Source organism: Epinephelus moara, chromosome 22 (genome assembly GCF_006386435.1).
Source record: "Epinephelus moara isolate mb chromosome 22, YSFRI_EMoa_1.0, whole genome shotgun sequence".
Lineage (NCBI taxonomy): Eukaryota > Metazoa > Chordata > Actinopteri > Perciformes > Serranidae > Epinephelus > Epinephelus moara.
In genome coordinates this window covers 17,729,031-17,756,239 of record NC_065527.1, presented here as the reverse complement: position 1 = coordinate 17,756,239, position 27,209 = coordinate 17,729,031, and the positions used below count along the sequence as shown (strand labels likewise).

At 40.4% G+C, this 27,209-nt stretch overlaps 2 protein-coding genes across 2 annotated transcripts in view; one reads left to right on the top strand and one right to left on the bottom strand.

The window, feature by feature from the left end:
- Nucleotides 1–4,200, top strand: part of necab1 (N-terminal EF-hand calcium binding protein 1) — a 51,316-nt gene extending 47,116 nt beyond the window's left edge. Inside the window, exons 12-13 of the mRNA XM_050033924.1 lie at nucleotides 1,665–1,756; nucleotides 3,619–4,200. Of these exons, the coding sequence (XP_049889881.1) occupies nucleotides 1,665–1,756; nucleotides 3,619–3,647 (121 nt within the window). The 3' untranslated portion in view covers nucleotides 3,648–4,200. The remainder of the gene's footprint in view (nucleotides 1–1,664; nucleotides 1,757–3,618) is intronic.
- Nucleotides 4,201–6,105: 1,905 nt separating this feature from the next.
- On the bottom strand, nucleotides 6,106–26,822 carry pip4p2 (phosphatidylinositol-4,5-bisphosphate 4-phosphatase 2). Its single transcript, XM_050033926.1, has 7 exons — nucleotides 26,429–26,822; nucleotides 17,644–17,792; nucleotides 15,843–15,949; nucleotides 15,594–15,717; nucleotides 13,604–13,656; nucleotides 9,619–9,709; nucleotides 6,106–7,603 (listed from the first exon to the last, which is right to left on the bottom strand). The coding sequence occupies exons 1-7, from the start codon at nucleotides 26,532–26,534 to the stop codon at nucleotides 7,460–7,462; spliced, it is 774 nt and encodes a 257-aa protein (XP_049889883.1). The 5' UTR covers nucleotides 26,535–26,822; the 3' UTR covers nucleotides 6,106–7,459.
- Between the last annotated feature and the right edge of the window lie 387 nt (nucleotides 26,823–27,209).

The following is a 27,209-nucleotide window of genomic DNA, read 5'->3' as shown; positions in this document are numbered from 1 at the left end:
TAGCTCCTTTCATACAAGAAATGCAGTACAAAGACTTGTACAATAAGGGCAGTATAAGCACTGAGTGCATCACATAAAAAAATAGACATAATAGACATAAAAGAGACGTTTTTAGCTTTCTTTTAAAAAAAATATTTAGTGAGCTAGCTTCCCTGATATCTGTAGGTAGTGTGTTCCATAGCTTTGGGGTGTAATTACAAAGGCTGCATTTATGATCTTCTTCTGGCTGTTGCTAGGAACCTCCAATAAACCAGCAGCAGATGATCACAGTGTTCTTGGAGGCAAATAGTTAACAAGGGAGTTAGCCATGTAGCTTCATTTATGGCTTTGTATACAAGGAGGAGGACCTTAAAATCAATTCTAAATGTAACAGGAAGTCAGTGCAGAGCAGCTCAGACCAGCCTGATGTGCTCTCTCCTTTTGGTTCTGGTTAATAGCCGAGCTGCAGAGTTTTGAATGAGCTGAGGTCTCTCAGTGGTGTTTTTCAGGTGGCCAGGAAAAAGTGCGCTACGGTAGTCGAGTCGGCTTGAAATAAAGGCATGAATCAATTTCCTTGCATCTTTTTCATTTAAAAATGGTCGTATCTTAGCAAAGTTTCTGAGGTGGGAAAATTGTGTTTTTGTCCCCTTGTTAATGTGGGACTTGAAGGTAAGATCTGAATCAAGGATCACGCCAACACTAGTCACCTCAGATTTAATCCAGGGAGTTAAATTCCCCAGATTATTAAGAAGCATTTCTCGTTTTGTTTCCGTTTTTGATTAAAGACTAAAATCTGCCACCCTCTCACATCTAAAGTCAACGGGAGTTTTTAGTCACACACTAAAAGATTTTGCAAAGACTCGGTATCTTGCTGGGTCACTATTTGCAAGACTACAACTACATTCCTTTTCGTATTATTGCCCATTCTGCTTCTGGTATAAAATATTACACCAAACTCCCTTATGAAATATGACATATTAACATTTCCTTACATGTCTACAAAAACACACAACTCTAGAAAGAGAAGATAAAAGGCGTCATGTGTTGACGGTACTCTTGTTAATTCTGCTTCAATATAATTGTGTACAAACTTTACATTTTTGCCACCAACCTCTATTGGTTATAAACCAAATAAACACCGACTCTCGCTGGCAACTCAACCAGTTTCTCCTCCTCTTCCACAGACTTAAATTTACGTTCTTACGTTCATGTTCTCCCCGGGGTCCCCTCCATGTTTACTGTCTACCCTGTTTGCTGCTTCCTGTTTGCTGCTGCTGGAGTGAGCACTCCTATTGGTTGGCGACAATGTTCACGTCATTGAACTTCACAATTGGCATGAGCCAAGACTGAAAACTTGCGATGATATTTAAAATGTTTGATTTTGTCAGAAAGGCAAGACGAGAAAAAACAGCTTGGACTGAGTTTATGACCACTTTACACCAAACGCACCACCTGAGATAAAACGTATGATTTTAATATAACATTGTCAATTTGTCAGCGACCATGAAACTGAGTGAAAAGTCAATTAAAGTCAAATTACATTTTTTCTGTTCGGGGCTTTTAATTAGTCAATTGTTAATACCAAACAGCGTAGCAGAGTGGTGTCATGATTACATAGATTTGCAAACAACTAAAGAAACATATTTATGCACCTGTAAGTGACTCTTCCTGTTTCCTCTGCACAGTCACCTGCAGACCAACTACAGTAAGACCTTCCAGAGGGGGAACGTCGACTTCCTGGAAACTCCTGAGAGCCTAACCACCATGCTGGTTCCTGGTAAGAATAATCATTCGAGCTCCTGTCTGATCCTGACCTCACATCACACTCAGACCGATCACATGTAGTAAGATCAAGGAAACTTTCACCTGACTTATCTTACACCTCCAAAGGGTAAACTCTTCGTCCTCAGCTGCCCTTTGATACCTTTATCATCAATCACAAAGACACACGAACCTCAAACCCTCAGAACTTGATTTTAAATTCTAGTCACCGTGTGGAAGTTTTCAAAGACACCAAAATGTCGTGCTGGGCCATCTTTGATTTTATGAATCATTTTATGATTTAATCTTATATATCATATGAATTTAAAAATAAAACAGAAAAGAAAATCTGAACACAGGGTCCAACTTACTTTACTGACGAAACTTTCAAACATCCAAACGTTTTTTTCTTTGTTTCATGTACATGTATGTTATGTTTTGTTTGTCACTGTATGTATGTAGCAAGCTGGAACTTGCATTACGTTTTTTCTTCTTTAGTTTTTATATTTTATTGTTTATTCATTCATTTATTCGTAACTGCTTATAAGTGCATGACATCCTTACAGGCAGTAGGTAGAGCAGGTCGTCCACTAATCGGAGGATCAGAGTTTCGATCCCCAGCTCCTCCAGTCTGCATGTCAGAGTATCCTTGAGCAAGATGCTGAACCCCAAATTGTCCCGATGGCTATTCCTTCGGTGTGTGAGTGGGTGTGAATGGTCACTGAGTAGCAGGTGGCACCTTGTATGATAGCTCCAGCCACCAGCGTGTGACTGTGTGTGTGAATGAGTGACTTTAAGTGGTTGGAAGGCTAGAAGAGTGCTATACAGGTGCAGTGCAGTCCATTTATCCTGTTGGGGGTCATGGGGAACTGGAGCCTATCCTAGCTGACATTGGGTGAGAGGCAGGGTACACCCTGGACAGGTCACCAAACTATCACAGGGCTGACACATAAAGACAGACAACCATTCACACTCACATTCACACCTACAGCAGATTAAAAGTCACCAATTAACCTGCATGTCTTTGGACTGTGGGAGGAAGCTGGAGGAAACCCACTGACACAAGGAGAACATGCAAACTCCACACAGAGGGGCCCGGGCCAGCAGTTTTTTGTTTGTTTTGTTTTGTTCTTCAATCGAACTGGATAAATATAGTATCTACCTTCAAAGTTAATCAGACCATCTTGCAATGGGATCACTTCAGTCATGATAAAGTGATCTGTGACTTAAAACAAATGTCAGCCAGAGACTAAAGTAAGGTGTCCATGGCTCCTTCCCTACCTCCTACCCCCCCGCTTCTGGTGCCCTTGCTCAGACCACACCTGTCTTCGAAAGTGGCCTTCGTTAAAAATCTGTCCACAGACACACACAGACAGACATAAACACCTAGCACAACACTCAAAACTGCTTCTGTGGTAGTTCCCGCTACGATTGGTGTCACCTGGACCACATATTGCCAAGATGACACACACACATACACAGACTCACAAGGTGAAAACAATACCAGCAGTCACGACGTCGTCACAGCTGATAACTATGTAAAGGGACATTTAACAGTCAGATAATCATCTCAGTCTTGCAATTTATCCAAATAAGATCAAACATGTTCGACTTTCACTTTTTTTCCTTCATAACAATTCTGCTTTTGTCCACTTTTTGTCCAGCACTCATGTCCAAGTCAGTTGTGTTTGTGTTATTTTTGAATTTTAAATCGATCTCCGTTCTACCCCACAAGCATCATTACCCGCATCACATAAGCAGCCACAAGCAGCACACACACACACACACACACACTCACACACAGCGTGCAGAGGAGAGCATGCTCAGTGTCTCCTTGATTGGGGTCATTTCTGAAGGTCTTCTTCGTCTCCTCCACAGCTTCGTGGTGGGTCCTCAACAACAACTGAAAGTGAAAGATCCTCACCGATGGGTGCGAAGAGCCACCTGTCAACACATCAGGACGTCCACAGCAGCACACACACACACGCACACAGAGACACACACTCACTCGACACAACTCGTGAAGTCATGGTGATTAGTATTTATGACCTCCATGTTCCTCCATAGTTATAGGTGATAGTCGGAAATAGTCCACATGTGTGTGTGTTTGTTTACACTCCTAGACAACACTCTGACATCCTAAAAGCAATGACCTCATCAAACGGAGACTCGTCTGATGACCTGACATCGTCACTGTGTTTGACGTGACATCATCTGCAGCCCAGGGTAGATCATTAGAGCTGAAGCGAGCTGTGTGTGTGTGTGTGTGTGTGTGTGTGTGTGTGTTTGTCTTTGTGTGAGTGTGTGTGTGTGTGTGAGAGGGAAAAGAGAGAGGAAAGGACAGATATAATTGTATCAATTGTAGCAGCTCTGGGGAGCTCATTAAAACATTATTCTGTTGTTCATGTATTCAGTGTGTCAAATAAGATAAACATCTGTTGGTCATAAATAAAGACGATATATTGTTGTGTATGCCTTGTGTTTGTCTTTCTCACTTCTATGTGGAAATTATTTGACATTTTTATTTAACCCTGGTAATTGGTTTGGTTGTCTACTTGTCTGCTAATGAGATATCTAAAAAATACAGATTAAGGAGCAATTATTAAGAGTTTCATGTTGATCCAAATGTGGACTTTGTGTATACTTAAATCATAATCAGACTAGAGTGTTTGCAGAATCAGGATGTTTTAAATCAATATTAGAATGGCAAGAATAACGTGTTTTAATCTAACAAGCTGACGACATGTTAGTGTTGGTCTGCTCCTCTCTGTGTGTCTTCACCTCCTGATATCTTTGCCGTAAGACCTCAGCACACACACTGCAAGCCTTGAACACAGCTAAATAAAGTGCCTTCTCAAATGTTTGCCAACGGCGCCATCATGTGGACTCATCTTAGTACTGCAGGTCTAAAAGCAGGCCGCTGAGAATGATTCTGGCTTTTCAATAGAAAATATGACCACTAATGAAGTGTCAGCTATTTTTTTAAATAACAGGCTTTTTTTGGTCATTATTATTTGATTCTATTTTATTTTAAACTAAGTAATAACATCAAATCAAAAAATCTAAATCTGCAGCACAACCGCTAGATGAAAAATGTTTCACTCACACAGCTATTACCAATTTCTCTGGTTGATTACACCTCTGGTCAGGTTCTCACAGCAGACATTTTGACATGTCATAGAAAACGCAAAGGTGTATTTAATAATATTAATGATGCACTGAGGGGAGGCCCTGGTATTGTTCATGCAGGCCCACTGGAAAAAGCTGTAGTTGTAGTTTCTTCTGTGCTTTTCCAGCTATGACATGCCAAAATGTCTGCCGAGACAAAGGTCAATTACCTGATTACCTACAAGCACTATCTACCAATCAGAATGATGATAGGATGAGTCGTCCCACCTGATCAAGTGCAGTCTGTACTCGCCAAGAGTCCAAAGAAGAGGTCTGATTAGGCAAGTGAAAACACCTGTGTGTGTGTGCGCGCGTGCGTGTGTGTAGAACACTCAGTTCAGTGTCATTATAAGAAAATGGAGCATTTATTTTTCATGAATGTACAGTCTCAGTCCTGATCTCAGTCTGTTACATCACTTACAGTTATTATTCTGTCTGTGCTGCCAAACAATAAGGACATAGATGAAAAGATTTTCACTCTAAGACTCTATAATTAAAATTATTGGATTAATATTCTGTGCACTGAGTATACTCTGATTTTTCACTATGACATTCACACAGAATATCTGACTGTAAATTCATTATATCCATTTTAACTGGTTTTATTTGGCGGTAAACTAGCAGTGGGTGTTGATTTCACAGTAATTTGATTATGAAATGTGATCTACTGTGTTTATAGCAAAATAACTAATGAACTCAAAGAAGCAGGAGTCAGATTGCAGATACTTTAAGGTAAGAAGGGTAAGCGTACATTCAGGTTCAATGAAATGCATGAGCAGGGTTCAAACTCATGCACTTGCCCGTGTGTGCAGAAATGTTTTAAACTGTAAGGTTTTAGCGAAGTACTGGGATTACACCTGGACAGATGGGACCAAGTCATTGTTTTGCAAGAGACAAGTAGGTCCAAGTCGAGTTGCAAGTCTTTTTGGTAACAGGAGGATAAATAAGACTTGCAGTGCACAAGTTGTATGAGAGTTTGTAAACTGATGTTCCGATATAGTTTCCTGTACAAATTCACTGCACCACAGGGTGAACAATTGATCTACAAATGATTATTTTGTGGGTGAAGTATTCCGTAAAATGGAATCAGTGCAAGTATCTTAAAATTACTAAGGTACACCCTGTTTGTTTGAACCTTGTATGCATGTCTTTAAATGAGGTGACATCACAGCCAATGAGCAAACACAACAATTAAAGGCAGTTTTTGCATTTTATTGATAAATTATCATTTTTAAAAAGACCCAAGAGCCACCTTCTCCTTTCACCTCTACTACAGTTTCCAAGTACTGAATTTGAACTATGTACAAAGAGCATTTTTTAAACATTATTTTCTGCTTTATCATCATCATCATCATCATCATCATCATCATCATCATCATCATCATCACATTCAAAACAAGGTTAGAAGTTTGAGCTGTGCCCACTGGTCAAGGTCGAGAGACAGGATGCTGAGTTAGCCTACAGCGATGCTAGCTAGCACAGAGTTCACCGGAGGTCAGAGAGCGGTGATTATAAGCGGAGGGAGGAAGAGGAGGATTTACATTCTAACTCACAGGCAGAAGGAGCAAAGACAGGAACATCATAGCTTCAGCTACCTCTCTGAAAACTGAAATAACACCACCTCAGTGACAGAGCATAAACAAGTTAACATGCAGAAGTGTTTTGGGATCATTGTCCACCAGCGAGAAGGCAACGAAAACACAGTCAGGGCGGGTAAAGGAACTCAAATAAATGGGTTATTGCTGTGGTGAGTTCAAAGCCGCATGGCACCAAAAAAATTAACACTTTGATGGCAAACAAAAACAAGCCCCTGTTGATCTTTTGCTCTTCTTGACTAATACTGGGCAGCAACATTAGCACACACGGGTATTTAAGGATTTCTTTTAAAAATTGATCATTTCCAGAGTTAAAATCATATAGCAATACTATGTCAGTGTACACAGGCAAGATAAATGGTTACAATACAGTATGGGTATGCAGCTTTCTGTAGCTGAGTTTAACTAGCAGCAAAACAACACATACAATTGCATATAATCGTAGTGCAATGGGCGAACTGTTCTTAGGAGGTTGTCTCATTTTGGTCTGGTCAGTAACAAAAGAAATCAAGTGCTGAGAAACAGACGAAACAAATGTGGTCCAGAAAGACCAAATCCAACCAGTTTGCTCAACTATCATTTTTAAATCTAAATTTTGGCATTCATCAAGAGAAATCACAGGTTTTTTTAAGTTCTTGATTTCATATTTTGAAGGATTTTGGCAAAACCTGGGCAGGATTTGAGTCCTTGTGGACTAAGCAGGAGGACTGATCGACACACGTTAGGTTTGTCCAGCGAGTCAAAACTCTCTAAGACACAAACACAACAAGGTACATCTCCAACATACACTTCATCGAACGCACACACAACACCTCTCCAACACACTCCTGTCCAGACGCTCTGCAGACGTCCCACTCTGCTGAACATGACCGGTCTGAAATCTGAACAAGATGATAAAAACTAAAAGTGGGGTTTGTTCTTCCAGCCGTGCAGGGCTGTGCCGCGCTGAGCCTGCTCTAGGCGAAGCTATTCTCGGGGTAGCTGACCTTGATAGCACCCCAGTAGCAGGCTCGTATCAGACAGATGAGGCCCAGCAGGTAGGCGAAGGCCCAGGACACGTAGGTGGCGTTGTAACGACTGGCGAAGTCCCGAGTACCAACCTGTTAGTACACACGAGAGGAGGAGAAGGTGGGTGAGACGTTTAACCGAGAATAAAGATTTCCATTAATTCATAACCTTATCTTGCAGAGAGAGATTAACAGACCATAGTCTATTAAATTACACTGCAGTTTAATAATGTGCAAACTCAAAACAACTCATTCAATGGTTGATGGAACATAATTCATAATATCAATCAGTCAGTGATCCACTTCATCACACAAGCTGCAGAAAAATGATCTGTAACAAACTCAGTAACCTTGAACAAAAATACTAAATACTTTAATCCAATGAGATCATTATCCAGCGATTATGATTCTAATATGATTATACGAAGTTATGTAACTCTGATATACTGTGAGAGAATAAACAATATGTGGTTGTTTGTGCAGAATACAGATTTGTTTACTGAACAGTCAAGTAGCTTAACAGGCACTAAACCACCGCACACGCTCTGTCACTTTATGTCTACTGGACATTTCCACATCTCAGAAATGTTTAGTCATGACAGGGGAGTGGCTCTATCTATTTGCTCCAGACTGAAATATCAGTCAATCAATCAATCATCGATTTATCAAGTTATCAAGTACAAGGTACATCTCCGGTGAAATGTGATCCATCAGATCCTTTATCTCGTCTTAATCTCCACCACTATTAGATGGATTGCCATGAAATTGTGCACAGACATTCACTGTCCCCAGAGGCTGAATCCTAATGACTTTGGTGACACCCTCACTTTTCATCTGGCGCCACCATGAGGTTCACCTCTGTGGTTATGAGTCATATATTCCAACAACAGCTGGATGGAACTTAAGTGAAATTTGATGCACACATTAATGATCTCATCCCTGCTCATCATTATTTGATGCTTGGGCAGAGGCCCTTTGTGTCATATCTTCACGCAGGAGGTCTGCAGTTACATTTGGGCAGCAAAACTACATGGTTAGGGTTAGGAAACAATTGTGATTGATGTTTGTCAGTAACGGCTTACACCTCTTCCTAACACACAGCCAGCAAGCGAAATCTGGTGGATGGAGAATGAAAAAATGTCCGGATACACTACAAGCGACAACAACACTCAGGGAGCCTACTGAATGGCTGGATGTTGCTCTGAAAGTAGGTGCCAGAAATATTGCAAAAAAAGAGTGCGGGCAAGCATTTCTTCAGGTAAGCAACATGTTGCTTAACCTGTTCGCTGACGCACAGAGCAGCTTAGGACATCTTCACTGGGAGCAACTGAAACAATCTGATGTTGGCTCGTTCACATCACTTCCAGTTAGGAAAAGGTTTTACGTGACAACTACCATAACTAAAACCACTTAATGCTGACTTTTAGTTTCAAATGGGACACGACACCAGTCTGCTGGGTCAAAAGTCCTGTGCTTTAATAATGATGCGGATGGGTTTGCATTATTGTGCGTACACATCTGACACTGAGGGCCACTGCCCAAGCAGCGGTTTCTGATGCCCTGACTTTTAGCGAGCACATTCAATGTTTAATTTGTTCAATCCTCTGCTTTATGACCAAATACCTGCAAAAGTATTGGCATCACCATCAGCTGCAGCTGTGCCTCATGATCATGATCCTCGTCTGTATCCACTTTTGTCCTTTTAAAAACTCAGTTTTTTGGTTCGGTAGCCTATAAAAACTTAGTTCTGGTTTCTTTACCCTGTCAGTCGTGCATCCCATCACACAGAAGCCCTTAAGACAATTTTCTCTTTGCTAGCAGACAAAAAAGACAAGGAAGCCTCTTCACGAAATAAAAAGTCAATGGACAGCGATGAATTGTTTTCCCCTCAGGTGAGGGTGGGACTTAAATGCCACCATTTCTGAAAATGTCAGCAAACCCATGACAACTCATGAACTCTAAACTTTCCACTTTCAGGGTCATAAATATCACAAGAGTGGGATGTTAACATGGACTGGATATCACTGGATCTCTCAAGATCCCAGTGACATATAAATCTTTACTTACATAAATACAAACAGCACAAACAAGACAATGACAGTACTCACTGTTAAACCCACTCCAATGAAAATGAAGATCATTCCTATAGTTATATAAGCACAACAGCGCCTCCTAGGCAGCGCACTGCCAACAGAGGATCTGCAGAGAGAAAAATCGAAAAACGGCTGTTAGAGGGTTGAACAACATATGAACATACAGAATACATTTTAGACATTTTTATGATTTGTTTGTACAGAGACAAGCATCATATGTGTATTCTTATATGGTCATGAATGGAAAGAAAATTAATTTGAATATTTGAAACTCCAGTTTAAGCTAACAAATTGACTGATATGACTCAGTGATCTCACTCTCCAGTGGGCAAACTCTCCTCTTTAGCTCTTTTGAATTACACATGAAAGCGCCAGAGGCTGGTCACATGTGCAGTTCCCAACAACTTAAATTCCATCCATACTCCATTCTAACACTTGCACAAGTCGACTGCCCTTTAGCACCACACTGGCATCAATTTTTTTTTTTTTACTTCACCATTTCCTTACTTTCCTCCCCCTCTCTGCACTCACATGCCTCTCATGTGACAGGACTAAAGCATTCTTCAGGAATCGCTGGTATTCAGAAGGCTTAAGGGGGAGCCTGATCACCTGATTTCTTACCTTCTCCTACTCCCTCTTAAGAAATCTCCTCCTGATTTCACGTTTCGTCTTTGTTCGACTCACTGTTAACGTTTGTGCCACCTGACCGTTTCATTAATTTGACCTGTGACCATTTATGGAGCAGCTCTATTTTCGAACAATGTTTTTAAAGATTCAAGCAGTAAACATCACCTGCAAAACAAGAATTAATCAGGTAAACAGATCTGATATATACAGTGCATCAGTCTGACAAAAACATAGCAATACTAAAGCATTTTACACATGTAACTGGGGTACTTTCCTCTGTGAAGGTGCTACTACACCAAAAGGTATCAGTTCCTTATAAACACTGAGGTACTTCATCTGGCACGGTTTTGATTTCTGTTATACGGGAGAAAAACAGTTTGTAGGGAGATACAGACTAAGTCAGGGAGAGAGGGAGTTACCATTAGCTATCAAACAGATTTAGGGATTCGATGGACTTGCAGAGTAGAGGCTTTACAGAATACAAAGTCCATTGTATGTTCTATTTCTAATTATGTGATGATTTAAGGACAACACATTTGAATAGCATTTTCAACCTGGACCCTATTTTCCCACATTTGTGTGCCCAGGTGACTGGGAAGGCAACAATTTTTGAAACTGGTCCAGTATCAAGTGACAGGGTGGCAGCCGGCAACTTCAAAACGAGCTGCAGTGCAACCACTCAGGGCATATGAACAATTTACGTCTACTTTAAGTGTTTGTTTTTGCCACTGACAGGCTCAAATTATAATTCTAAGTGTCTCACAACATTATTAAAATGATTCCTACAGACATAAACCTTTTTCTTAAAGAGTAAGATCCTTTTTGTTTAACCAGAAACAACCCGAAACTGCTATTGCTAAACCCACCAGACTCCATTTAAATAAATACTCATTTTATCATTGTAAAACACACTATATTCAAAGCCGACGGAAACAAAATAAAACTCACAAAAACCTTTTTAACTCTGTCCACTGTTCCAACAATCACCAACTCTGGTTTGATTAGAAAAAAAAAACTTTAATTCACACAGTTAGATGTTAAAATATGCTGGCTCTCTACATGCTAAAATAACAGTTTATTTAAATGGAGTCTGGTGGGGCGTCAGTGGTTTAGTGGTAGAGCAGGCGCCCCATATACAAGGCTGTTGCCGTAGCGGCCCGAGTTCGAATCCAGCCTATGGCCCTTTGCTGCATGTCACCCCCCGTCTCTCTCTCCCCCCTTCATGCTTACCTGTCCTGTCCATCAAAGGCAAAATGCCCAAAAAATATGTTTATAAAAAAAAAAAAAAATGGAGTCTGGTGGGTTTGGTAGTGGCGACTTCAGGGATGTTTCTAGTTCAACAAAAAGGATCTTACCCTTTAACAAAAAGGTCTATCTCTGTCTCTGTAGGGATCCTTTCTATAATCTTGTCAGACAGTAAAGATTAAAAATATGAGTCTGTCAGTGGCAAAAACAAGCACTTTTAGTGGACACACTGTAAACTAATTGTGTGTTATTGCACCGAGTGGTTACATCACAGTCTGTTTCGCAGCTGCCAGCTGCAGCCCTCTCGCTCAATACTGGATCAGTTTCAAGAACTGTTTTTTCCATGAGTCACTTAGACACAAAAACATGGGAAAACAGGGTCCAGGTTGAAAAATCCCAAAGTCACCCTTTGTGATAAACACCCTTTGTCGCTCCTGACTTCTTATAGTTGGATTGTTGGATCGTAAAATATTTAAGTTGTGTTTCCGGAAGAAACATTTTTTTCCCACATTTTATTTGTAAAGGTTTGGGAGAGGAGACAATGTTCTTTTTTGCAAAATAATGTTTTATGTTTGAGCGATGTTGCTCTCTGACAAACGCTGTTTCAACACTGCAGTGGTGTGTTTAATGACTTGTATGACACAAGGAACGAGACTGGATGTAAATATAGATAATGTCAAAATATAAATGAATGATGGTAGAGGAGGTACAGAGTGGTACAAAGATGAAGACAGACACAGACGTATAGAAGTGGACAGATGCAGAGATAAGAGACAGAGACAGAGGCAAAGACAGCAGCTTGTTATTGTGATGCAGGCTGACTGTCGTCTCTGCATCACTGCCTGCCTGTAAACACAGTCCACATCATCACTTTCAGACACACCTTTCTATGCTCTCCCACCACCTCTCAACACTGTTATGCCCCTCCCCCGTTACCATTACATGTATTGAGGCTAAGCTCTAAGTCCTGTCACACGTCTAGATTAGTCTCCATCACCTCCCCTCCCCTCGCCTTCCAAGAACTACAAAGTCCAGACCTCTAAAGCTCAGCGTCTGACTGCAGTGAATTTATCCATAAAGTAAGCATTTCAGTAGCGAGAGCCAGAGATCTGGAGGTTTTAAGTATTCATATCTATGACATACCAAACCACAAACCTACGTGACTGACAGTTGATGCCAAAGCAGAAGTGGAAAATCAATGATTTTAGTGTTTCAAAACATTCTGCTTCCTCTAATGTACAGCATGTATTTTTCAACTTTAAGAACACACCTGTAATTATGCATGTTTTAATCCATTTCTACACATAATTTGGACTTTACATTCCAGTCAACCATTGTATAAACTATGTCCATAATCTGATTTATTTTGCCAGCCGTTGGCTTCCATTCATTTCTGTACAATGTGAAAATGAAGTTGCAGATTCTTCACACTACTTGCAACTTCACAGTAAACATCCAGGTCTGAAGAAGCGGCAATATATGGAAGCAATGTCTTTCTTGAAATCTCAGCCAACAAAGAGACAGTAAGGTTAACCTATCCAGAAATGCACTACAGCAGTGATGATGCTTACAGCAGACTACAATTTCATAGCTGCACACAATCTTTTCATAAGTCAGGTAGCCGCGATGCCAAATGCAAGACGCAAGCAGAGAGCGGTCACGGACTAAGGGAGAACCAAGGGAGCAAGTGTGCGTTTCCATTTTGCCTTGTATTGTGAACTTTCACAACAAATACAACAATAAACCTCATCAGGGGTCAGTGCGCAAGGCTGCTGTGATTTTCAAATTCTATGTATCATATTGTTGTGTAGATTGTCTGCAGTATATTGTTGTTAATAATGTTGGTCTGTTCTGTACAAACGCCATCTACTGCATGTCCGTCCTTCCTGGGAGGGGGATCCCGCTTCTGTTTCTCTCCCTGGGGTTTCTCCCATTTTTTCCTTGTGAAAGGTTTTTCTGGGGAAATTTTCCTTATTTGCAGAGACAGTGCAAAGACAGAGGGTTTTGTATGTTGTAAAAGCCCCTGAGGCAAATTGTGATTTAGAATATTTGGCTATATGAATAAAATTGACTTCACTGGCACTGTGACCTCTGAGGATGGTGTTAAATGGAGGTTTGATGGACTCACATTTTTTTGCAGTGGGGACATTTGGCTAGCGTGTTAAACCGCAGCTCCATCCACTGTGAGGAAACAGAAGAAGAAGCACTGTTAGGTTACAGTTTTAAGGAACATGCACACGCACACAAGCCAGCACAAAAATTAAACAACACATTATAACCTGAATGGACTTTTAGAGTAATCAACATAAGACCTACTGGGATTGATTTTAATGATCAGCTATAACCGTTTGAAACGTGTAAATCTAATTATTATGTCCGCACTGGAGAAAATATCAAAAGGTTGTCTACATGAGCATCTAAAATGATTCTTATAATGTACTGGTTAGGATTGTAATTACACAGTTGTTTCATTAAGGGGTCTGATGTTAAGAAAGCAGAGTTATGACGATGTTATCCCTTCACAGATCAGCATAATTTAAGGTCCCATTGACACGAGTTTAATATGTGACTTTTGACATCTGGCTTCAGAGGAGGAATTAGAAATCCAACAGAAATTCAGGCCAAACCATTTTGATTTTGTCCAGTTTAATACCCTTAAATTCACCTCTCTTTAACTGAAGCTCTATTCAAAGCCAGACGTGTACAAAGTCATATTATCACCGGTGTAAATAAGGCCGCAGATTGAAGTGGAGCAGGTTAGGCTGTTGTTAATATGTCCACCAGTATGACCAGCTTTCTCAACCTGTTGTTGTGCTGGAGGAGAGCCATCGCTGGGGAGGCCAGACATTGGCTGGGATGACCTGGCGTCCTCACTGCCCTACAGACGCCGCAAGTGACAATGCGCACACGTTAGGAGGACAATATCAATAGTCAGTGTCATACTGACTCGCATGTCAAGTACCTCAAGTTCTGCACCTTCTTCCTTCAATGAGACGCCTGGCAGCAAATATTATTAACATTTAATATGATATATAAAAGTATATGGTATATAAACCTTGTCCGAAATACTCTAGTATCCTCAACACAGGTTGTAGGTAGACTGTTATATTTTTTTCAGTGTGAAGAATTTTCAGATTGTTATTATAAGTGACTGACAGCATGATGGATCCCTACAGAGATAGACCTTTTTGTTAAAGAGTAAGATCCCTTTTTCTTTAACCACAAACGCCAAACTCACCAGACTTTATTCAAATAAACAGGAATTTTATCACTATAAAACACCTTTCATTCAAACTCAAATGAAACAAATTAAACTCACAAAATCCATCCTTGTTCATCTTTCCACTTCTCCGACAATCAACAACTCTGGTTCGGCTAAAATAAACTCTTCACTCAGGCTACATCTATACACGCTAAAATGTTAATTTAAATGGAGTCTGGTGGGATTGGCCATTTCTGGGATGTTTCTGGTTAAACAAAAAGGATCTTACTCTTTAACAGAAAGGTATATCTCTGTAGGGATCCATAATATTTTCAGACCCTTATAATAAAAATCTGAGCCTGTCAGTGGCAAAAACAAGCACTTGTAGTGGACGCACATTGACGCACAGGCTGCAGCCCTGCTCCTTAATACCAGACCAATTGCAAAAATTGTTGTTCCCATTCGTAACTTAGACACAAAACATTAGAAAAATAAGGTCCAAGTTGCAAAAGGGCTGCACCCACATAGTGGGACTGTTAATGAGCCAGGCAAAGGAAAGGAAAGTTGCAGTAAACGCATGCCAGCCACTTCATCATCATATTCTGCGATAATGAACACATTTCAACACAGATAAAAGATAGTTCAACAGGAGAGGAACATCTCATTAACTCTTGTGTGTGCTTTGGACTGACTGATATAAAGTATAACAGGCTATAAAACCCGGAACAGCAGTTCAACAGTGCTATAAAACTGTAGAAAATCCCGTACTTTCATCCGCAAATACTGAAGAATTCACTGTGATTTGGCTCTCAAGATTGTTAATATGCACGTACCAACAACAGCACAGCAACACAATTTTGCATCAACAAATCTTTAGTGTTGTTTTACATTAACTGTCTCGGTGGGTTTTACGTACAAGAAAGGTGTTGCCACAGTGACCGCAGACCACCCTCATCCCCTCAGGTTGGATGGGCAGTGCCGGCTGGGCGGGTTGCTCCTCTGGGATAACCATCACCGGGCTCAGGTTGATTATGCGTCTGCTGTCGGAGGAACAAAGACAAGAACAAGCTTATGATTACAACCTAGGATTAAAACATTTTTAACGGCATAGCACTACAGAAAGAGCTTCACATGTCCTGTATGAGTTGATTTTGTGAGAGCCTACCAGTTTGGTCGAGGACATCCTATCCTCCTGGACGTGTCTTTACAGATGAGCAGGCAGTTACAGGGACACCTCACATATTTCTTCCCTGTTGGGGGGTTCTTGATGGGCTGGAAGGCAACACAGAAAAATCAGCTCACTGGATACTTTCAGTTTGATACATGCCTGCGCTTTTTCCACCCCGTTCAGACCTTACAGGGTGGAAAAAGTGCTGAGCAAAATCAATAGCTTTGCCTTTAATCTATGAAATATATATTAGTTTACCCATCAGCTTCAAATGTGCATATTATAACTCTGACATGATGGATTGGTCGGTTATTCATAAAAAGCCTGTATGCAGTACTTCCTGGTGTCTGTGTCTATATACACTGGGCTGGACAATGGTGGAAACTGCAATAACAATAATAAAGTTTAATAATGCTACATTTGTCAGAACCAGAGACTGCAAAGTGCTTTCCAAGGGAAAAACAAGACTTTCTTACAATAAATATACATTTCTAGAATCGATTTTAAGTGTGTCTGATACTACAGAAGAGTATTAGGGCCAGACATAAGGAAAAAATGTCAAGTTTATTTTCAACATTTTGACTTTATTCTCATATTCTCATTCATTTTTTCCCCTCTTGCCTGCCCTAATACTGTGTCGCACTCACGGTACTCAGTTTCTGGTGAACCTGAGCTGAGAAAAAGATGCAACAACTGAAGGCCAAACTATCAACTGCGCACTGTTTTGGTCCACTGTGTAACAGAATATCAAATGGCTGAGTTGATGCATAAGCACCACAAATATCAGCCAGTGGAAATGGCTTTTCCCACCCGAGTGTTTGTGATGATAGCGATTCATCCTCCTTTCTGCCTCCGCTGACAGCTCGATCAGAGCTCTCAGTTTGACACAGGCGAGACATTCAAGTCATACGGAGCTCTTATCACTGGACAGACTGATCAATGTGACAAATGTCTACATCAACATCTGGCAAGGCTCTAAAAGGTGGACACTATCCAGATGACTTGGAATTGTTGTGGAGCCTTGATTTGCAATTAGAGCAGCCCAGATTATTATGGCATGGATTCGAATGCAGCAAATTTGCTAATTAAACATTTCTTTTGTGAACTCTGCTCCACTGAAGAATAACAAAAATAGGTTTCAAGATTAATAATGCTGTTTGAACGCAAGTCCTGCCTATACTATGTTATATAACTTAAAATAACGACATCATTTTTTAGGTGGCAGGATGAGGAGGATTCAGAATGATGAAGACAGGTGGGGAAGAACTAGATACCATGATGATTATCCGAGATGAAATACAGATTTGTAGCCATTCTATAGTCTCAAATGGCTAGAATAACAGAGCATAAAGCTGCTGTAAATGCAAAAAAAAAAAAATTCTCCTTGGGCTTGGGCTGAGCCCCAAATGTTAACAACATCTGGCTCCGCCCCTTAAGACTGGTCAAGCTGTGTAAATGCATAATGATCATAATACTTATTATTACAGAACCTCAACATGACCAAATTTTCATATATATGTCCAGCACAGTCTCCCCAGGGCGTGCATACCCCCAGACCCCTCTGTGTGAGCTCCAAGTGTTTACAACATCTGGCTCAGCTCCTGCATGTGTAATAGATTGCAAAAGAGATGAACATTTTATTGACTGTATGACGAGACGAGAGGAGAGCCGTGATAAGCAGCTCAAGTAAAACTGAAGACTAAATGTCTTTACTCAACTTGACAGTTAAACTATTACGACTCAACACCAACAATCATTTATAAATCCGTCACCGGCCTCCACCCTGTCCTCCACTTACTGTAGCTTCATTGCAGACTGTGCACTTGACCACGTGCTGATGCAGCTTTCCATCCAGGTTGATGAGCGACTGGCATACGCGGCAGTTGATGACAGGCACACCACCGGCATCAGGGCTGGCAATGGCTGTGTAGGGAGGAGGTAGTTCGGCTTTGAAAAGAGGAGGAGGGCAAAGCACACAGCACATGGCCGGCTGTTAATCGCATGCACCTATAAAACTTAAGGCATTGAACAGACACTATCACACATAAACTCTGGAGACTCTAACTTCAATATCAGAGTGTGTCTGTTTTACCACGAGGGGTGCCAGCTTTCTAACAGCTGTAAACAGGTTGTAATTATTCTGTGCAGTTAAACATCCCCAGTGGGATATGTACTGTGTACGGCGGGTCCTATTTTCATGGCAGGTTTTGTTGTGATCCATGCTCTTTATTCAGATGGAAGATTCTGTTTAAAAACAGATCTGTATCTTTGTTTTGCTCTCTGATTTCACTAAATAAAAATCAGTTTTTGCTCAGTTGTTATAAAAACTGAGAACAGAAGAGTATCCAAATGCCCACACAGCCACAAAACAAAACAGGAAATAGTTTAGAAGAATGACATAACTCTAAAAAAAACCTTTCTACATTATATTATCACGAGAGGAAACTGGAAATTGAGTTGATTTTTGTAACATAAAGTATGTGCAGTAATTGCATAAGAGATAGCTAATGGGTTTAGAAGAAGCAAAATTAAAGGTCTTCAAGGTCCACTTACTTCACTGGATCATAAAGGCTACAAAATGGAGCTGAAAGATGTGAGAGGCATCTAGTGAGTGGGCCTTAAGAAATTTTTGTTAAACTGGTATTTCCGAGGTCAAGAATAAACCTCCAAACTCAACACATACTGTACGCCGCTGTTGCATTTAGTTATAGTGTGTTAGAAAGAGTTTGTCAGTCAGTCTAACATAATACAGTATGTTGCGGGCCAGAATCTTTAAGATTTTTGGCCATAACCTGAGATATTAAACTGTAAAATACAGGTAGTGTTTGGAAAAAACTGCCCCTGCATGACAACAAAATCTTATTTCTGTCGAGGGTCTAACAAACCAAACAAAGTCATAATCTAAATCTGACATTACGATCTTAAACATCTTAAACAAAACAATAAGTAAGAAGATTGCTGTGCAAATTGTTCATCTTAGAATCTGTGTAAATACACTTTATATAGCTTAAACATGAATTAATTCGTCAACTGACAGTCAAATAACTATGTTTGAACAACTATGTTGACAACTGAATAACCATTTGAGTCATTGTCCAAGCAAAACTGACAAACACTCGAAGTTACAGCTTCTAAAATGTAAGAATTTGTTGCTTCTAATAAACACCATATTGAATATAATCTTTAGTTGCAGCCCTAATTTTATAATAGGCTACCCACTGCATTATATAAAACATGAATAAACATCTGATGCATCCCGAAAACCATCACTAATGTGGATATAATGACTTAGTGGAAAAAGGGAAATAATAAAACAGCCAGAACAGTCAGGTAAGTTCAGAAAATTACATCACTTCACTGTAATGCAGCCTTTAAAACCAAGACAAGACAACACTTACAATATTAAGATATCCAAAACCTAAGACAACACCTTGTGTCATATCATGATATTGATATAATATTGATATATTGCCCAGCGCTTTCCCAAAACAACTTGTAATTATAGAAAGGAGCTGTTGTCTAACATGGCTTACAATATTAACCAACAGGAAACATGTTCAGGACTGACCTCTCTCAAAAAAAATGATATAACACACAATCAATATTCAAAGGCCTCTCTTAGTAGCTATTAGTGCCTGGAAACACTCCTTCACGTACTGTATGCAAACCCATGACAGCCTGTGTACGACTCTGATGGCTCAACATGTGACTTTTCTCTCTTTGTCAGAGGCAGTGTACCACTCTGTATGTTTAAGAGAGAAACAATGGGCTCTTTTACTAAAGTGGTGCCATAAAATCCACCCTGTGTCATGCTGCAGACAAATACTACATGTAACGTATGATGCAGTCTTCTGATTGTGAGGCTGTGGCATTGTGAGGACATATCTCTGTGCTATAATGTAATGTCTGAGCTACATTTCTCCTTAATATGTAATGTCTCGTAATATCCATAAAATGAACGTAGCGGTTTTTAAGTCTTGTTCAGGTGGTGGGTTATGTGTTATGTTCCATAAACAAGTGTAATCAACATGATCAAATGGCCAAACTTAAAAAATGTCTTTTAGTCTAAAAGCACTGCTGTGGACTAACTACAGTAGCCACTCAAATGAACTCTGTACTGTTTAATCCCACATTAACCTCATGTAATTAGTCTACATTCCATGTGTTTTTCAGGGTTTTAACACATATAATCCATAGGTTTTGCAACAGTCACTACCATTACTACTACTACTGTAGTATTTGAGCATACTTTGCAATCTATGTCATACTTAAAGGGACACGTCACCCCCAGAATCAAAACTACATAGTTCCCTTCTTACCTGTAGTGCTGTTTATTAAACTAGACTGTTTTGGTGTGAGCTGTTATGCGTTGAAGATATCAGCCGTAGAGATGTCTGCCTTCTCTCCAGTATAATGGAACTAGATGGCACTCAGCTTGTGGTGCACAAAGTGCCAAAAAAATACATGTGAAAAACTCAACAGCAATGTCTCTTTCCAGAAATCATGACCCAGTTACTCAAGATAATTCATAAACTTTGTTGTGAGCAGTTTCATGTAGGAACTATTTTCCTTTTGCTAAATTACACTCGCTAGCCGTATCACCGCTCAGAAGGAAGTGTGCATCTACTGCTAGCTCACCCAGCACCACTGATCTTGCTGACATTTCAGCTCAGCTGAGGAGGATGCCATTAATGTTTACATCTCTTGCTGTCATGAGCAGGACCCTCTCACCCATGACTAGATGTAGACTTCCCTCGACACAGTGATACGGTTGGCATGTGTAGTAAAGAAGAAAGAAAAAAGTTCCTATGTGAAACTGCACATAACATGATCTGTGGATTATCTTGAGTAACAAGGTCATAATTTTCCAACAATCCAACACTCAGCAACTCACACCAAAACTATCTAGGTATAAAAGCAGCCTCACAGGAAAGTGGAAAATAGGTATTTTTAAATCTCTATTAAATCATTTAATTCAACCTTCAACATTAAATGAATTGAGTTATTTCATGTTGTAACTTGCTACTGAAACAAAAATATCTTCATCATCTAACAGCAATGACTGTGCAAATTCAAAAAATACTGACAACTCAATCAAATATAACACTGATAAACAACGCAGTTACTAACTACTAACTACCTACATTGATCATGTAAGATAAGTCCCTAAGTAGGCCTACAGATTTACTGCACAGCTCAGGCAACAATGGTTCAGATGTAGAGCTGAGAGCATTTGTAAATCAACAGAAAATTAATCTACAACAATGTTGATGTATTTGATTGCTCTTTCTTCACACAAAAATGCTTCAAATGTCACCAGGCCCAGCTCCTCAGATGTGAAGAGCTGCGAGGGAAAAAAATACGAAGGGCAGAAAATGTGAGAAAAGGAATTGATAATGTAAATAATAACTTCATGTAGCCACAGACAAATGAGTAATGCTGTAACACAGTACCCTGTATCACAGTCCCTTGTGATGCATTATCAAGTCTTTGTTGAGCCTGACCCAAGTCTGCTGACCAAACACAAAGGAGGCATCTAATCCGACAAATGACCAATTTCCTTCACTCTGAATGAGATAATGGGACGAGTTAACAGGTAAACGAGCTTGGCTCTGGGATTCAGAGCGCTCGACAGTTGACACCACAGGGACAGATGGGACACCCCATCAACAACTGGGCAAACGTGGCTAGAAATACAACTAAAGCATGCCAAAGACTGGACACTCCTACTGTGTGCAGGCAGCACATGGTGACAACCGGATTCTGTTCTTAATCCATACATTCTTATATAACATTATGAAATAAGATCCTAAACGCCTTGAGTTAAAAAAGCATCAGCACTTCTCTCTGTTCTCCACCACTGGCTCTGATTCTACTCGCGTCTCTCTCTGCTGTGTGAAGTTCTCCTAATGCATGTCTGAAACAGAATATAGCAGCTATAGGTTTTCACCGGCCTTCCTCGGAGCCAGAGGTAAGACGAGAAGACACTCTACTACAACCACCAGCAGCACCATAACATACAGCCACCATCGCGTCCTGTCTAGCTGGTGCCATTGTGTGACTGGTGGTTTGTGGGGAAGAATGGCTGACTGGGAAGCTGGTGCGCAGACACAAGCTGCTCAGGGATGTTTTCTGCTGCCCATGTGGCATTAAAATAAAAATCTCTTTAAGGTTATTAAAGGATAAGACTCATTTCTTATTGTCAATAATTCCCGTGAAAAGATTAAAACAAACAATGAACTAGAAGGGCACTCAGTGAACGCAGACTTCCACCAAGGCCAAAATCTATATCTCACAATGTAAACGAAAGTGAAACACAATTTGTGTATTGGCCCTGTGATTCAGAACTGCTCCAAAATCTAGTATGTTCTTCCTTGGCCCATGCTACACCCTTCTGCCAAGTTTCACTAAAATCGGGCCAGTAGCTTTTTTGTTATCCTGCTGACAAACAAACAAACAAACCACAAACACAACCTCCTTGGCAGAGGGAATTAGTCCATCTCAGTGCTTCTTATTTCACTCAGCTTGTCAGTTACTACTAAAAACATAATTCCTTAAAAACAGGCCATAAATTTAAAGTTAATATATGTTACAGAATAAGTCTCACTGACTTTCTTAAAAAGCTGGGCACTGCAGTTTCTAGCAAATATTACCCAAACAGTGTGAACAGTATATTTGTTTGGGACTATTTTCAGTGGCGGATTAATACACATTTAGAGTTCCAGTGTACAGGCAAAAAATATGGCCTTAAAATTACATCATGGTTTTGCAAAATATTTTTCCAATTGCTCACAAGTTTTTTCTTCTCATGCCATGATGTTGTGCTGCTTTATTACTGTGAACGATGTGGTAATTTTCAACCAACCGTCGTCACCTGAGCTAAATCAGATCATGGGGCGTCTTGCTTCGTGGTCATTTCAGTTGCTAAATGACGCACTATGTGGTAGGCTTGGGCAGTGTCAAGGTATTATGGTATACCAGGGTATTTGGAAATCCCAAAGGTATAATTTTCAATACTATCAAATATAGTATGTGCTCTTTCTATTAAACTGATATGGAGATGCTGTATTGAGGTGATGTAGTGCACAGAATGTGCCACCAGAGGTCAGTCTCTACTAGTGGAACAGGCAGCTGAGCTGAGAAAGATGGCGACTGTGGGCGGTGGGGTAGTGAAGAAAAAAGCCTCCGCCTGCCCCTGTTTGGAAGACTAGCCATATATATCTTTATCTTAGGATGACGTCTTCCATCTACAAAAGTGGTTTATTTGCCACAAGATTTTATTCGACACATCATCTCAGTTCAGCCCACTGATGTGTCATATCCACCATGGCAACAAGTATCATCAGGTCCTCCAGCAAGAAGGGCGCTTATTTCCTATGTATTCATTATTCTATGGGCCATAACTATTTTAACCCAGCAAAACCTACCCAAATAGACGAACTGCATGTTCGAAACAGTGTGTAGGCTAATGTCATAGATGCTACAATAACTTCTACCACCAGCAGCACAGCTTTTACTTTTTTTTTCTAACACAAATGCCATATATTGTATACCGTAGTGAAATGTCATGATGGTATAAAGGTAGGAAAAAAATAGCTCCCCTTTTTTTTTTTATGTAAATATTTTTTTATTTACTTTTTATTTATTTTATTTTCTATTTTATTCTATTCATTCATTTATTTGTTTTATTTACTTTCTATTTGTTTTTATTTTATTTATTCATTTATTTATTTATTTATTCTTAATATTATTTTATTTTGTCATTTATTCTATTTCATTTATTTCCCTTATCTTATTACTATTATCATTTTCTATGTGTGTCTGATGTTTGATTTAAATATTTATTATTATCACTTTGAGTGAGGGTGGGAGGGTTCTATGGATATGTGAGATCAGGGTACGAATTAACTGTATGGGTTCAGTTCATGTTCTCAATGTTGTAGGTTTTGTATACCAACCAGAGACCAGCTCACTCTGACATATTTAATATGTCATTGTATACTGCCCATAAATCTGGTTAAAAAAATAATAATAAAAATAATAATAAAAAGATTTATGACACAAAAAAAAGATACTGCCCATGCCTGGTATGTGGCCTTTGTGTGATGTAGTGCTCCTGAAGGTTTTCGAACCACTTCCACACCACTGATGTTTTTCCTTTTTTGGAAGCAGCTCCTCCACAAAGGAGGTGGCAGCAACACCACTTTATGTTGTTGCTATATGCAGCATGTAATCATGACATAAGAAAGTGTCTTGAATTACAATTTCATACTGTTAATATCATGATAAGACACATTATCAGGTTAACATTTATATGGCAGCAGTACCATGTCAGTGCGATTGACTCAAAACAAACTTCAGTCCCAGTGTTGACTATAAAGAAGGAACATGTCACTCAGTGCAACAGTTTGCCTCACTGAAATGTTTTTAGTAGTTTTTGGACAAGCTTTACGGCACAGAGGAACAACATATATAACAGAAACACTTGTAACTAGAACCAATTAATTGGTGGTTCTGGTCTTTTCATGGGATTTGTCACCAGTAAGACAACTAGAGAATATCACCAGACTATTACTTCCCAGTTGCCCTGTATAACTAGCACTCTCCTGACAGTCTGAGGATAAATGTTGCAGATTCTTGACTCCACCCTTGAATGATTTCACCCTACTACTGAAAAAAAAAGAGGATAAAATGAGTATTTCAACAGCTTTTTCTACGACCGTGAAGCACTGCCTCTGAGTGAAAGTAAAAATTTATTCATCACTGTCGACATTAAAACACTGTCAAGGCTTGCACGGCCTTTTGTTGCAATCAATTTGTTCTGCCATTCAAGCGCAAAAATGTAAGCAAGACGCAACCAAATCGAGCACAGTGCCAGTCCAACCACTCAGATGCAGCCAAGGTCATTGGTCTCCGCCCCTCCGCACTGCCACCACACTGTGAATAACAGCCAACAGTGAATCTCTACCTGATATACAGCTGAGTAACATCATCAGGTAAAGGAGTCATAACTCTCCAGTGTCAGGTTGTGGAGATATTTAGGAAATCAATACAGCAGAGATGCAGTGAAATAATATCTTTAACATGATCCTAATCATGGCTCACATTCACTCAGCTGATTATTAGTCAAAACACCAACTCAGTCATTGTGTCTCAGGAAAACACCCCAGTGTTTTGGCATCTTTGACTCTAATTAATCCATTTTACAAATTGGCTGATTGGAGGATTGTACCCCAACAAACAAACCAGAGAAACCAGAATTAGCCATAATCCAGACTGCAGAGAGGCAGGGAGGGGAAACTAGGCCATGAATTTTACTGCCATTCATTTAGGCTTTTACTCAGTCAGTGCTTTAACATCCAAACAGGCTGTCAGTTCACAGGTTATTACAATCCAGCCAGCGTTAAAGTCTTTATGAATAATCCACTGGTGGAATATGAACTCTGCGAGATTAGACCGCTTCAGAACAACAAAAATGTTCATTTTTCCACATTTTGTTTGCTTAATATTAGCCGTTTGTCCTGAAATGCTCTGCAAAGAGTATTACACAGTCAATGAATGCATTCATTTGCACAACAACCAGTGCTGTGCCGAGGCGAAGACATGTTGTGTCTTATGAGCCCAGAACAAGAAGGTACAATCAGAGGGAACTTTGTGCACCGTGTCTGAAACTAAATTTACTTAAAACAAAACATAATCCTTTGATATGAGCTCTGATCTGCATGTTTGTTGTAGAAACGAGGGAAGTGAAGCCTCCAGCAAAAAGAAATGTGTGATCATGTATGTCTCCGGCTTTAAAATGGGATCTCCTCCTAAATTCAGAATCAGGCTGGACTAGGTGCAAAGGCCAGTCCAGACGGAGGCTTCTAGACTGAGTGGACTGAGGATTTATGTGCTGTAATTGCCTGGGTCTGGGTCACTCAGCCCTGCATGCATTATGGTGCTGTAACCTACATTCAGCTGTTTACAAAGCAAAATGTGGACACTGTGTCAGTTTGCTGGGTGTATGTGCACATGTCCTGAGCTGTACCGAAGATGCTAGAATAGATTCAAGCTGTCTTTGCGAGATCAAGGCCAAATATTTGTTGTTTATAGTCCACTTTCCACGCAGCCTGACAGCTAGATGTAACACTATGACGTTTAAAATCAAGCCTTTGGTCACATCTGGGCATTTTGTCAATTTGCAGCTGTGACAAAAGGCTGCTAGGCTGCCATCATCTGCAGTGGGTCATTTCTCCCCCGTCAATCAACAACATTAAAGCCCACATACACTGAGGCCTCCCAGTGCCACATCACGACTCATACCATGTATTCTGGTGAAGACCCAAAACATCCCAGGCCCCAGTGAGTCGTGATGTGGGCATTTCTGCAGTAAAAAACAGAGCTCGCTGTTATTGTAGGCCCCTCTTCTCTAACCCACTGCTCCAGTTCTCACAGTAGAAGCTCCACCTTTCCCTCAGCTGCCGATTGATTGCCCTTGCCTTGCCTTGCAATGCTGCAGTTTTATTTACGCACAAACTCGATACGCCCAAAAATGATTCAGCATGCAGGCAGCGGGGCTTCTCTACATGTCGTGTGTTTACCTCGGGGACTTGAATCCTGCAGGTACGGGGGAGCAGTGGGGGTCACGTTCTCGGAGTCGGGACCCGACAGCAGCGGAGATCGCTCGTCCATGCCGTCGGAGGCCATGTCGGTAACCGTGGACGGCGAGAAATGACGGGCGGAGACGGTGGGGAGGCTCCTGGCTGCACCGAGTCTTCACTCAGCACGGAGGAGCAGCCGGCGGCTGGTTGTTGGTGCCGAGTTGCTCCGGTCCACAAGCCCCAGTGACGGCAGCCTGGAGGAGGGAGGAGCTCCGCGGTGATCCCCGCCCCTCACTGACATGACATAGTGCTCTATAACTCTAAATACTGCAAACATATATGATACTGTGATGGAATTTTGTGTTCAAATTATGTGCAGGAATTTAATAAAATTTAAATGTATTGCTACCAGTAAACACGTGCACGGGATTATTTGGATTCCAGCCCATGTTTACATAAATAACTGTATAAAATGTCCTGCATGGAGTCACAACAAGCAGATGAAATTTCATTTTTTGGGAGGGACACAGTAGTAATCCAGCAGCAGTTTCCAGTTTTCACCACCAGATGTCACTGTAGGATCACTTTGCTCTGTGCAGTCCATTAATGTAGACCATTATGTATTATTTAGACTAACCATTATGCCAAACAAATCCATGTCCACTTACAACCCCACAAGTGAAGTTGTGTGTCTATGGGTTGTAAAATTACTAATTCCTCCAACTAAGATTGTTTAAATATTTTAGAGGCATGAAGACATGAAACAGCTTTGTTGTGGTAG

Coding starts and splice junctions, on each gene's coding strand:
- pip4p2 (XM_050033926.1), bottom strand. CDS start 26,534: ATGGCCTCCGACGGCATGGACGAGCGATCTCCGCTGCTGTCGGGTCCC. Junction 13,657..15,593: donor ACTGTGGCAACACCTTTCTT/GTACGTAAAACC, acceptor GTTTCCTCACAG/TGGATGGAGCTGCGGTTTAA. Junction 7,604..9,618: donor TCATTGGAGTGGGTTTAACA/GTGAGTACTGTC, acceptor GTGTACTAACAG/GTTGGTACTCGGGACTTCGC.